Genomic DNA, 13,274 nt, shown 5'->3' with positions numbered 1-13,274 from the left:
TGTTTTCTGAACCCCAGGATATAGAGCTGCTGAGTCACTTACTTAAGCTTCTAAACTTTTCAAGTTGACACAGTGTATAAACCATAATACTCCCTCGGGGGAATGGTGCTCACACCCTTCCATGAGACCTCATATTTCAGCTCCATAATTTGGGTTTAAAAAGTGCTTTCTCTCTGAGCAACATTTAATTAATTTAAGGAAGATTTAAAACATGTTTCCCAGAATATTGGGGGGTTAATCAGCCAGAGGGTGGAGCTGACATGCATCTCACCAAACCACAGGACAGACTCCCCTGTTTTCAACGCTCACTCCTTTGTTGCACTTACTGGTGACCTCAGCATCATTTGGTAGGAAGCCTCTTCCCACAAACTTTGGTCATTGGAAACCTCACTCGTCACCTATGATGCCTGGGGAGGGTGGGGACAGTTGAGTTCCCCCAACCATGTCACTGACATTGGTCCTTAGCACCAGTTCCCCTTTGGAGGTGGCCACAGCTTTCCCTCACTACCCACTTCCGGTTCAGTTTCCTTGGCCCCGCCCACAGTGGGGCAAAGCTTCCCTGACAGGAAGCAAACTGGATCTAAGCCTGCCACAGGCAAGATGCTGGCAACAGTGCTGCTGCTACCCCTGCTGTGGGCTGGTGAGTGAGTGAGGAAGGGGGGTCAGCAGGGCTGAGGGTCGGGCTGCAGCTGAGCTTCTGTGTCCCCCCAGGGTCCCTGCAGCAGTATGGAGGACCGTACAAGCTGCAAGTCCAGAAGTCTGTGACGGTGCAGGAGGGCCTGTGTGTCCTGGTGCCCTGCTCCTTCTCCTACCCCTACCATGCGTGGCCTTCTTTTGGACAGTTCTACATGTCCTGGCTCCGGGTCCAATACACCCCATACGGTGATTATCCTGTGGCCACAAACAACCAAAGGCATGCACTACAGAAAGAGATCAAAGACCGATTTCAACTTCTTGGGAACATCTGGACCCGCAACTGCTCCCTCAGCATCAGAGGCGCCAAAATGGAGGACACAGGAACCTATGTCTTCAGAATAGAGCAAAAGGAGCAAAGATATTACGAAGAAATTCAAACACATGTTTATGTAGATAGTCCACTGAATTTGCAGGTGACAGGTAGGCAGAGTTCTCAGGAGGTCACCTCAGGTCCTGAACCCCCACATGAGAGCAGGAACTGGATGTTAGTTAGACCCTCTGCTATTCTGGTCATGGGGCTAGGGAGGTCAAAGGAACACGGGACCTGTACCCACTTGGACCCTGAGGCACCAGGCACTGTCAGGGTCACCCTGGATCCCACCCTGGGCTCACGCACCTCCCTGTCTCCTCTTCAGCCCTCACAGAGAAACCTGTTCTGCACATTCCTGAGCCTCTGGAGTCCGGCCGTCCCACTCACTTGAGCTGCAGCCTGCCAGGATCCTGCCAGGGGGGGCAACCCCTCACCTTCTCCTGGTTGGGGGATGCCCTGCAGTTCAAAGACCCTGGGAGCCTGTATTCCTCTGTGCTCACTCTCACCCCACGGCCCCAGGACCACAACACCAATCTCACCTGCCGGGTAAAACTCAGAGGATCTCAGGTGACCACAGAAAGTACCAGCAGGCTCAGTGTCTCCTGTGAGTGCTGGGAAAGATGTCTGTTGTGTGTGTGTGTTTGTGTGTGTAGGGGAGAGGAGGAGAGAGGCAAAAAATGACCTGGGAAAACCAGATGGACCTGAACTTTGCTTTTCTGGTGAGGAGGTCAGAAAGACAGCATCCCCATCTTCCATTTCTATGACCTCCCTGGGTACCTCCAGGACGTGCTCTGCCCCACTGATAACCTGAAGTAAGGCCATGTCTTTGTCTCCAGATGCTCCACAGAACCTCAGCATCCTCCTCTTCTTCAGAAATGGCACAGGTAGGAAAGAGCCTATTTCTCTGGGCCTGGGACTCCTTGAAGGGCAATGAGGCATCAGAGTATGAATGAGGCAGATGGGAAGGAGGAAGGACAAGAATTGTCACCCTGTGTCCCTCCATATCCTGTATACACCATGTACACATGCACCTATACACACCGAGATGCACAGACACATACTCTGCTCAAAGGAAGGAGACTTTTATGTGCCCATCCCCCACCTTTTCCATGATTCATTTTCTTACCAGGGTCAGCAAACTCAAATGTATGCCCATTTCACCTTTGCATGGCTTGGCTGTGTGATTTTCCTGCCTCTCTTAGTTTATTTCCTGCTGTGACAAATTTTGCAAACCATTTTGCTGCTCTGTTTTCTGTCTGCCATATAGTCCCAGAAAGTCCCAGTGATATTTTGATCCTCCTCTGATGATGCAAAGCCTAGTCTTTAATCAACATCCTGATGTTGTAAAGGCCCAGTCTTTGAGAACTAAGAGAGAACCAATTCAGATGGGCCAAGGAAAGAGAGAAGAGGAAGGAGCATCAGACCCCAGGAGGAGAAAAGCTGGAAACTATAGCCCCTCCTGCCCATTCATTCTCTCTCCTTCTTTCTCTTTCCCCCTTACTCCTAAGTCCTCCAGATTCCACAAAATGCCTCATCCCTTTCCCTCATCGAGAGCCAGCCTCTACAGCTGACCTGTGCTGTGGACAGCTACCCTCCTGCACAACTGAGCTGGTTCTGGGGATCTTCTGACCTGAATGACTCCCGTATCTCCAGTACTGGGATCCTGGAGCTGCCTTGTGTAGGGAATGCAGAAAGAGCAAGCTTCACCTGCCGAGCTCAGAATGCACGAGGCTCCCTAAATGCTTCTGTGAGCCTCACCATGTTTTGTGAGTATGAGGGTTTCGGGGTAGGACACCTGGATCCTGGAGGAGAAGGTACCTGTGACCCTCCTCCTCCCTCCTACAGGTGCCCCCCAGCTGCTGGGGCCCTGGTGCTCCCAGGAGGCTGAGGGTCTGCACTGCAGCTGCTCCTCCCGTGCTTGGCCTGCACCATCCCTGGGCTGGTGGCTCAGGGAGAAGCTGCTGGTGGGGAACAGCAGCAACGCCTCCTTCACGGTCTCCTCCAGCTCTGCCGGGCCCTGGGCCAACAGCTCCCTGACCCTCCGTGAGGGACTCAACTCTGACCTCAGGCTCAGCTGCGAATCCTGGAATGTGCGTGGAGCCCAGAGGGCCACTGTCCTGCTGTTGCCAGGTCAGGGGCCCAGGTCTGCAGGGGGAGAGGGTGGTGAAGGAAGAGAGGTGACAGCTGTGGGGTGGGGCATGTGGCTCTCAGAAGGATGGATGGGCCGAGAGTGGGGCTGGAGTCCAGACCAAGCTGCCTGGGAGAACAGGGTGCTCAGTCTCCTAGGTGAGAAGAGACTTGAAGTGAAGTCTGCATGAAGGCAGGATGACAAGAGACAGTCCTGCGAATAAATCTGTCACCACCCTCTCTTCTAAGGGAAATCAGAACCTGGGACAGGAGCTGTAGTTGGAGCCCTTGGAGGTGCTGGTGCCATGGTCCTGCTCTGTCTGAGTCTGTTCCTCATCTTCTTTTGCATGTGAGTCTTGGCCCTAAAGGAAGTGTTATGATTTAGGATCTTATGATGGAGAGCGTTCCACCCATGATTAGAGGAAATAAAGATTGTATTACTCACAGGTTCTGGGAGCTGCACGGCACTCTGGGAGGCTGCACACGGGAGGTCAGGGAGCCCATGCAAAGACCAAGAGAGGAAGGGACCCCTGGCACAAAGCCTGTATTGGGATGCAGGGCATTTTCCAAACAGATTTGCAGCAGGGAGGTTTGATTGGTGGCTTAAAGCAGGCGGGCATGAGATTCAGAAAGTCACACTATGACTGGGAGGTGGTCACAACAGTAGATCAGCACAGTCCAAGCATGCACCAATCAGCAGGGCCCCTAAGGGGGGCTGTACATGGCTGTCCCACAAGCAGGTGGTCACCAGGAGAAAAGGGTATGAGGTAGATACCTAGATGGGCCACACTGGGGAACTTGTGGTGATGCAGAACTATAAACTGTGTCAGTGGTGGCTGAGCCTGTTTCCAACACGGGAAAGTGCACCATGCTCAGAGTGGATGCCCAGGACACACAGAATTATAAGAGTTCACTACAAGGATGCAGAAGTGTGTGGTAGGGCAGAGGAGAAAGCTCACTGAATCCTAGAAATGCAGAGCTGAATATATCCGCTGGGGTCTTTTGTCTTTTACCTGACAGATTAAGAAACACTGCCCATACTGTAGAATTCATCCATTGAAAGTGTGTAACTCAGTGACTTTGGATATAGTCAGAGACATGATCCCATTTCCACAATGATTTCAGAATCATTGTTCAGAATGAGGGTCTGCACTGCAGCTGCTCAGAATTTTTCATTGGTCCCAAGTGAGAAAGAAACCCTTCACCCCTCGGTGGCCACATCCCTGCTTCCCCCAGTGCTAGCCTAGAACCTTCTCTCTAGATTGGCTTCTTCTAGATGTTTCCTGCCAATGAAATCATGCAGTGTCTGTCGTCTTCTTTTCCACTTTCACTCAGCGTTATGTTTCCCAGGCTGAAGCGTATTTCACTTGTCCGTTCTCATTTACTAGTGCACACTTGTGTTGTGTTCGCTTCCTGGCTGTTGTGAATAGCATTGCTGTGATCACACGTGTGCAAGTTTTGAAAGTAAGAGAGGTCTTTAGTGATGGAGATTCAGGTTATCCAGGAAGGTGGAGTCTGCTCTCACATGTCAAGAAGGTCTCTGAGTTGGGTCCCTAGGCCTGGATACCTGTCATCATTTTCACCACCTTATGGGGTGGGAGACGTGGGCAGTCTACTCACAGTGCCTGAGCCCTGCTAGCTGCAATGTGCTGGTTTCTTCCCTTAGTGTGAAGGCCCGGAGGACTCAAGCAGCTAGACGATCAAAGAGAATGGATGAAAAGGACCCGGTCAGGGGTACAATCACCTGGGTGAGTGATGTGAATTTTCCCAAGTCCATTCCTCCCTTCTCATGTGGGAAAATCACTACATATGGTGTGATCTTCCTTATAAATAAAACTATCTGGCTCTCTGTTCACCCTGTCCTGCCTCACTGACCACAGCGTCCACTTCACACTCTTGCCTCCACTTTCCACCCTGGATCAATCCTGCCAGACCAGCTTCCCAGGAGAACTATGTTCGAGCCAACCTGGAGTCTCAGTGCTGTTGTTTGGTCCCACTCAATAGAGGAGCAAGTCCGCGTTCTGTGGCCCATCAGTCTTTTTCCTGCCCTGTGGACCAGCCGCACTGGCCTTCTCCCCCTCTCCACATGGACCCCTCTTCTCTCAGCTTTGAGTCCTTGCATGTACGGTTCCTTCTACCTTTCCACTACCCCACATTGTCTAATCCTCCTGGCTCTAACCTCCTATCTCCCACTCCGGTTAAACTTTGCCACGTCCCTCTCATTGCCATCTGTCCCTGCCTCTCCTACGTATTCACAGCCTCACATGGATTCCTGTGCCAATTGGTTCACTTTGTCCTTTTACCTGTCTCCACCTTCTCATCATATTTGCAAAGCTCTTAAGGACCAGGTCGGATTTTCTTCAGTGTCTCTGTCTCACTCTGTTCCTGTCAGGCATGACTCCTCTCTTCCTTTATAAAATTTGGCCCATGTTACCTTGCATTCAAGGTTATTACCCAAAGTGCTTGGTCCCTCATTGACCATCTACTCCTGGGACACGTATTGTTCACCTTTACTTACTCACTTATTCATAGTGTGATTAAACAACTACTTCCAGTCCACCATCAAATCTAAGACCCAAAACTGGTAATTACTTACATTTTAGATCCATCTGTGTTGCTTCTTGGTTCATCTCCAGTAAGCAGCATTCTGAGTCTTTTCTTAATGTTGATGCTGCTTAGCTTTAATTGCTTCTGAAGCCATAAAAGGGCATCATGAGCTGTGCACTTCTTAAATTTACTTTATTGGCTAAATGTTATAACGTGAAGATTCAGAAATATTATTACACAAAATTTCAGGCTACTCATTTACCCATTGTGCGTTTTACTTTATGACCACGGTTTGTTATCTAAGCTCACCCCAATAGATTTTTAGGTTGCTTCCAGATTTCAAGAGTTTTTCTTTAACATTATCCTAGAATTTACTTGCTGGGTCAGTTATATAAATGTCCATCTTCATAAGATCAGTTATATCTATTCAAGCTCCTGTCTGTGCTTGTGATTTCCTGGTGATTCATAATCTTTCCGAGAGCAGGTTTTATCAGTCAGGTCAATCTTTTTGGCATCTCAAGTTCTCATTCTGGTGTGTATTTGCATTTCCTTGGTTTTCATGAGAATGAAAAATCTCTCTACATTTCCCACGCACTCTCACACTTCCCCTACACAATGGCTGGTCACCCCTGCAGCCCATTTTACTGTTAGGTGTTTGGTCTTTTTCATGTTGAATTTATTGGAAGGCTTTATATATTTTATATTAATATTTTTCTCATGTATAATGTAAATTTCTTTTTACAGTGAATAGATTGTTTTCACTTTCCATGAGGCGACCTTCCATGAGCATAAATTCTTAATTGTTATACTCACTTATTTTTATTTTTTTCTTTTTAAAATTTTATTGTATTTTTCGTCATTTCGTCAGTGCATGCTTGCAGTTTACACTGTGTACAGTCCTTGTGGGGAGTTGGTGCACGTACATAACTCATCTTCATTCCTTTTCCAACCCCCTTCCCTCCCTTTTCTCTCCTTTTCCTCTCTCCTGAGCCCTTCCAATCTGAGAAAGACCTACTTCCTTACTTCCTATTATCTTCCTTTTCAATTTCCATTTTTCTATTAAGCATCTTTAGGAACTCGTGTGAGAATAGTTTTCCCATTCTAAACTTAGGAGTATATTCCAGTGTAGTTTCTACCAAAATGTTTATATTTTACTTTTTATATTTAAGCACTTCATCAACCTGGCATTGGTGCCTGGGTGTCAAGTGCAGTGTTGATTCATCCATTGCTCCTTCATTTTTTTGATGAGCCCCTCGCCCTCCTCCAGTGATCAGCTAAGACTCCTCTCATCTACTGACATTCTCTCTGTGTGAGAGAATGGCATTCTCCTCCAATGGCCAATTTTACTTTCTTTGAGTCCAAACTGTCTATAGATATGACAGTCTATAAACTTTCTTAAAGGGTCTGATATCTAATGAGGCAAGACCCACTGTAGGTCTCCTTCAATAGAGCCTTGGCTATTCTTGGCCTCTTGTCAATCCATCAATCAGAATCATTTTGGCAAATTCCAAAAAAATTCCTGTCAGTTTTATTACATTCATATTGAGTCAATAGCTCACTTTGGGAAGAATCTGCTCATTATAAATTGAAGTCTTCTTACTCATGAAAATAGATTTCTATTTGTCTTAGACTTTTTCAGTGTCTACAAGAAAGTCACAGAATTTCTTTACACGCATCTTTCAAATTTTTACTTTTCTTCCTAACATCTTTTGAGCTTCAAGCACTGGGCAAAAAATATCCAGCCTCATTCAGGTCCTGTGGTGTCTTTCCCGTAAGAGGTGTCAGATTTCTACAAAGGACCCACTCCGCTGAATACTCGCTTTGGTGAGAAGTGAGGACATGCATAGAGTGTGCCTTTTACAGCCACAGAAGTCCATGCAACACCTCAGGCTGGAGCACCCGGCTCCAGATCCTTTCAACAGCAGGCGGTTGTGTTCCTTTCAACACAGCGCTTCACTGTGCCTTTCCGCCACTGTGGTCAGGTTGCCTGTCCAGGGCATTTATAGTAACCTGTGCCCTCTCCATTGTGACACCACCGCTGCTGGGGTTGTCAATCATCGATTTCTGAGAATCACCTTTATTCTCTCAGATACAACAAATGAAACTCAAGATATAGATATGGATACAGATACAGTGATTTTTTGGGACAGGATCTCACTATGCATTTCATGTTGGTCTTGAGCTCATTTTGTAGCCCAGGCTCATCTCAAACTCACAATGATTCTCCTGCTTCTGTCTCCCGAGTGCTGGAATTACAGGCGTGAGCCACCATGCCTGGCTCAAATTATATTTTAAATTGATCTTTCCATACAATATGCTAAATTCTCTTTCAAAATAATGTGTATGCAGATATTGAAGTATTTTTAATAATTTTAAATGTCACCAGATCTTGGTCTTGGGAATTATTTAGACTCTTGAAATTTCAAAATTGATGATTATATCTCTGAAAAATTGTAACAATTTCTTCCCTTTTTATAGTCTATGTACACTATTCCTTTTTCTTGTTCTAATATTCGGGCCGAGATTCTAGTCAAACTCATGTAAAAATGTGGCCATGGATATCTTTTACTTGTCCAGTTTTGAAGGAAAAGCACTCATCCTACCAATTAAATTTTTGTGTTTGTTTTTTGTTCACCTTCATTACCTTAAAGTAGTTCCTTTCTATCATTAAATCACTTAAAGTTTTTATCATAAATTTAGGTTGAACTTTTCAAATGAATCTGATAGTATTTTTTCTATGATAGAAAAATATTTTTTCTATGATAGAAAAAATTTTTTTCTATGATAGAAAAAATATTTTTTAAAATTTTATTTTATGGAAAAAATAAAATAAAATTTCAAAACAAAATAGGAGAATAACAACAGTTAACACATTGAATATTGTTATCTTCAAAGTACTCAGAGTACAAGATATGGACATAAAAACTCTCAGAATATTAACACAAACCTTTTCAATAAACTAAGAGAAGCTAATGATACAACTATTATTGAAGTTTTTTCCCTTTTTTCTTCCTTCTTTTCCCCTTTCGCACACCCTAGTTCCTCTTTCCTTTTGAATAATTTCTTCCCATTTCACAATATGCATTGTACATTTTGGACGTTATTTACTTTCAATTTCTCATACCGGGGAGACAATGTGATATTTATTCATATTTATTTATTTCATTTTATGAGCATGATCATACTCATATCTGATAGGATTTTTTAATCTTTATCTCTTCCATGATAAAACCATTCTAGGCTTCCTGGTAGAGCCAAAGTATCCATGGTATATATATTTTTGATACTCTGGTAGATTCAATTTGATAATCTTTTGCTTAACGATTTTACATCTATATCCATGAGTCTGTCCTTTTCCTTTTTTCTGTTAACTTTGGGTATCAAGATAATATCAAGGAACCTCAACGGCATAAGTTCCTATCTGGCAAGTGCAAGGTCATAAGTTCAATTCTCAGTACCAAAAAAAAAAAATCAAGAAACTACAGATTATTTATCATTTTGCTATTATCTGGGAAAGCATCTATAAAATTGGAATGGCTTGTTTCTTGAATGACTGATAGCTATCACTTGTAAAACTATCGGGGCATAGTGTTGTTTTATGTGCAATATTCTACTGCAATCATTTTGTAGGTTCTGTGAGCTTTTTCTTAAGGATTTGTTCATTTCACTTGTTTTCTAATTTTTTACCAGAAAGTCATGAGTGATATTCTCTGTTCTTTGTACTATTTTAGTTGAGGTTACTTCTCCTTTCATGTTCCTGACATCAGTTATTAGTGACTTCCTTCTTTTTTCTAGCTAAATCTTGTTAATTGTCTGTTTCAGTATCTGCTTCAAAGAATCAACTTTTAGGAATGTTGATTATTTTACTGTAACTTTGTTTTCTATTGTACTTGTTTTTATTTGTGTTTTCTCATCATCTTCTGCTTGGACTAATTCTTACAAACTTTTAAAAACTAAATATTCAGCTTTTTATTAATTTATAGTCTTCCTTTTTGTGAAAGTAATTATGGATACATTTGTCTCAGAATACCACCTTAGCTCCATTTCAAAAGTTTGTCTCCTTGTGCTGGAAGCTAAACCCAGGGCCTTGTGCATGCTATGCAAGCCCTCTACCACCAAGATACAGCTTGGGCTTTCTCATTCCACAGTTTTGATCAATGGCATTCACATCTGGATATTGTTAAAACCTACTGGAGACTTCCGCTTTGAATCTTAGATTATTTGGAATTCAAAAGTCCCTAATATACAGGGTAAACAGCTTTCCATGAAAGATTCTAGATAGATGCTGACTGGTAAAAATACAAGGCTTTCATGACAACTTTTAAAATTTTTCTGTGCCTTGATATGTGGGCTATGATGCTTCCTGTGTACTTGACAGTGAGGCATAGATTATTAGCTACACACTGGATAAGATTACCAGACCAGTATGTTCATTTCAGTGCTGAAATCCAAAATTTGAATGACAGGACTTCTTGCCCTGTGAGGACTATTAGAGATATGTGTTGAAATCTTACATTATGCTGATATGTTTGCCATTTTTTCTTTAATTCCATCAGATGTTTTTCTTATATTTCATGTGCTTTAAAATTAAAACCATAGTTTTAGAAATTTTAGAAGTACTAAATCTTCTCAGTGAATTGAACATTTCAACATACATACTAATCCTCTCTAGCCTTTTGTGGTAAAGTTTGTTGGATTAGATCTTAATATAGTTACACCAAGTTGTGACTGGTTACAGCCTGATATTTTTCAAATCTTTTCCCACCAAAATTTTTTGTACTTAAGACTTGAACAGTGATATTTTGAACTGTATATAACCAGGTTTTTAAGAACAAAATTTGATATATTTTGTGGAGTTTGTGCTATTGGTATTAGTATTTATTATGATTTTTGATGCATACAGATTTCTTTCTGCTATGTTATTTTTTTACTATCACTTGTTTCTACTTCTTCAGTATTTCATTTTTCTTCTATTTTACTTAAAAATCAATCTCCGGGTTTTGTTGTGTGTGTATATTATCATTATTATTAGGGACTGAATCTAGTGCCTTTGCAATGAGGTATACTCTCAGCCTTCTTCCTTTTTTGAACTGCTCTAGTAAGGTCAAATTTACAAACCTCCTGCCTCAATCTCCCAGAGTACTGGGATTACAAATGTGGGGTACCATATCCAGCTAATCTCTGTCTTAAAAAACATTAGTGTGCTTTTACCTTCCTATCTCTTTTTTCCCTCTTGTTCTCTCTTCCACCCTCTAAAATACTGGTATTTTCTACAGCTCTGTAGATAACTCATTCTGGGTTATCACTAATATGATTAGGATTTTCTGTTCATTGTCCTTTTAAATATGCAGCTACACATTTTATTGAACTGTTTCATCATCATTATATCTCATACATGTTTTAGGAATTCCTGTTCTCTCTCTTCCTCCCTCCCTCCCTCCCTCGCTCTCCTCCTCCTTTCCTTCCCTTTTCCCTTCTTCCTTCCTTCCCTCCTGTACTGAAGCTTCTGGGAATTGGCGTATGTGTCTGAAAATATTTAAAGTCCTTACATTTAAGTTTAATTTGACAGAATAAAAATTCTAGGATCAAACAGCCCATCAGCTGTCTTCTCAGGAGCCATGTGTTGCATTCCCCTATAACCTGGCCTGGAGGGCTCACATAAAGAGAATGGCCATGAACTCCAGCCCTGCCCTGATGAGGATCCAAGGGATGTGACTGAGGACATGGGCAGCATGCCTTCCACAGGGTATTTCCTTAGCCTGGTAGAAGCCCAATGCCAAATGTTCAAACCATGACTGGGGTTCCTCTCACAGGAAAATTACTTGTGCTTCCAGATGCTCTGTGGTCTCATCTGCCCAGGGTCCATCCCATTTCAACCAAGTTAGTCACTCTCTTCGAGAGCCCCAACCAGGAATGAAGTTAGGTTTAGGTGTGTCAGTCAGGTGAGATGCAGAGGAGGCAACTCAGTGGACCATGTGAATTACCAGAAGCAGTTTTATTACCTACAGACCCCAGAGGGAACAGGGCAACACAGTTCACAGAACCAATGGGAAGGTGGGCTAGTGGGAGGTCATGAAGGCCGAAGTCTTTATTGGGGCCCAGCAAATTATCCAAGCAGGTTTCCCTAAGGGAGCTCTAATGGGTAGGTTTGGAGCAAGTCAGTAGAATTCTGTGGAGCTGCACTGTCACTGAGAAGCAGATACTGCAGTGTATTGGGGATGTGGTGGCCAAAGGGTCACTAATATGAGTAAGTCAAGTAAGTTGTATCTAGCTGTCCCGTGGGAAAGTGGGCACCAAGAGGTGGTTTACAAGGCACATGCCCGGAGTAATCACTGGAGAGATTGAGAGGAAGTGGAGAGCCAGAACTGTCAAAGGTGACCAGCCATTGTTTCTAGTATGAGAAAGTCCAACTTATACTCAAAACAGACACTGAGGCAACATAAAGTATAAGAACTGGCTTATAAGAATTCACACCATGTGTGCCTCTGTGTTCCTTCTGTGATGCCCTTCTCTCCCTTCAGAGTTCCAAGCAGAAGTCTTGGCCAGACCACATTCAAACCCAAGAGCCCCCTGTTGGCGATGCCTTGCCCAGCCAGGAACAACAGGAACTCTATTATGCCTCTATCAACTTTCCAAAGATGAAGTCTTGTGAGAATTCACCAGACATTCGCAACTATGAGACCATAAGTGGTGCAGAATACGAGGAGATCAAGACAAGCAAGTGAAGATGCACCCAGGGGTACACCCTGGCAGGAGGAGATGCAACCTGTCTGGAGGAAAGGAAAAGTCAGGGACTAACCACTGGAGCCTGAAGAGTTCTTGTGATAGTGTAGCTCTACTGTTAAGAGCATCCCGAGGTAGACCAGAAGGACAGCTCATGGGATTAGACAGACTTGGGCTCAAACTCCTAATTCCAGGATTTTCTAATACATTTTATTAAACAATTCATTTTTGTGTGCCTTGATTCCCCATTCTGTGAATCTGAGATCATGTATCCCACCAAAAGTTGTTATAAGCATTTTTTAAAAGGCATACATGGAAGTCAACCAAAAGAGGTCCTGTGTGGGGGGGATGACCTTGGTGCTCCCTTCATCAGAAAGCTCTCACTGGTGTGTCCTCCTGACCTGGGGTGAAGAGGTGGAGAGAATACAGAATTAGCACACTGAGATCTCTATCCTCCCCAGAACTCTTCAAAGTTCTCCAGCAAAAACTGGGATTTGATTTATGATGTGGTATCTGCTGTCTTCTGTCAACTTTTTACCCCACTTTCATCTGTCAATCACTCCAACATATCTCTTCCTCTCCATTTCCTTCCTCTTTTCACTCATGAGACCCAGAGAGGCTGTCTAGCAGCCAAGTAGGTAACTCAAGGCTCTTCTTCGCTCAAATTAATTCATGACTCCCTGGCTTTAAACAGCACACAACAAGCACCTCCTTCCTCTCCCATTTGGAGTCCTTCATGCCCTTCCTGGCACTCATTCATCTGTCTTCTCTTCTTGGTTCTCCTTTCCCTAAACCTCTCATAGGGGGTTCACATTGCAGTGTCCTTATGATTTCAATAAAGTCAGCTTTTTTTTTTTTTACTGGTACTAGG

General features: G+C 43.6%; 1 protein-coding gene across 3 annotated transcripts; it reads left to right on the top strand.

Annotated features, from left to right (window-relative positions):
- Positions 1-528: 528 nt before the first annotated feature.
- LOC100736000 (sialic acid-binding Ig-like lectin 5) lies at positions 529-12,639 on the top strand. 3 transcript variants are annotated; one of them, XM_013147851.2, is made up of 9 exons: positions 529-640; positions 712-882; positions 1,332-1,610; positions 1,843-1,890; positions 2,515-2,772; positions 2,852-3,136; positions 3,383-3,482; positions 4,800-4,881; positions 12,202-12,639. In XM_013147851.2, exons 1-9 carry the CDS (start codon positions 601-603, stop codon positions 12,403-12,405), a joined length of 1,467 nt encoding a protein of 488 aa, XP_013003305.1. In that variant the 5' UTR covers positions 529-600; the 3' UTR covers positions 12,406-12,639. The 3 variants fall into 3 exon arrangements, with proteins under 3 accessions (XP_013003305.1, XP_013003303.1, XP_003465436.2); XM_013147849.2 differs by having other exon boundaries at positions 712-1,116; positions 3,392-3,482; XM_003465388.4 differs by having other exon boundaries at positions 712-1,116.
- Positions 12,640-13,274: the final 635 nt, after the last annotated feature.

Source organism: Cavia porcellus, unplaced genomic scaffold (genome assembly GCF_034190915.1).
Source record: "Cavia porcellus strain 051 isolate PalLab524CR breed Dunkin Hartley unplaced genomic scaffold, mCavPor4.1 scaffold_7, whole genome shotgun sequence".
Taxonomy (NCBI): domain Eukaryota; kingdom Metazoa; phylum Chordata; class Mammalia; order Rodentia; family Caviidae; genus Cavia; species Cavia porcellus.
Note: the sequence above shows the minus strand (reverse complement) of the source record. Positions and strands in the feature narration are given on the sequence as shown.

Excerpts from the sequence above, each read along its gene's own strand:
- LOC100736000 (XM_003465388.4), top strand. The coding sequence starts at position 601 with ATGCTGGCAACAGTGCTGCTGCTACCCCTGCTGTGGGCTG. Across the intron at positions 1,117-1,331 it reads ACTGAATTTGCAGGTGACAG|CCCTCACAGAGAAACCTGTT; the intron begins GTAGGCAGAGTT and ends TCTCCTCTTCAG. Across the intron at positions 3,137-3,382 it reads CACTGTCCTGCTGTTGCCAG|GGAAATCAGAACCTGGGACA; the intron begins GTCAGGGGCCCA and ends CTCTCTTCTAAG.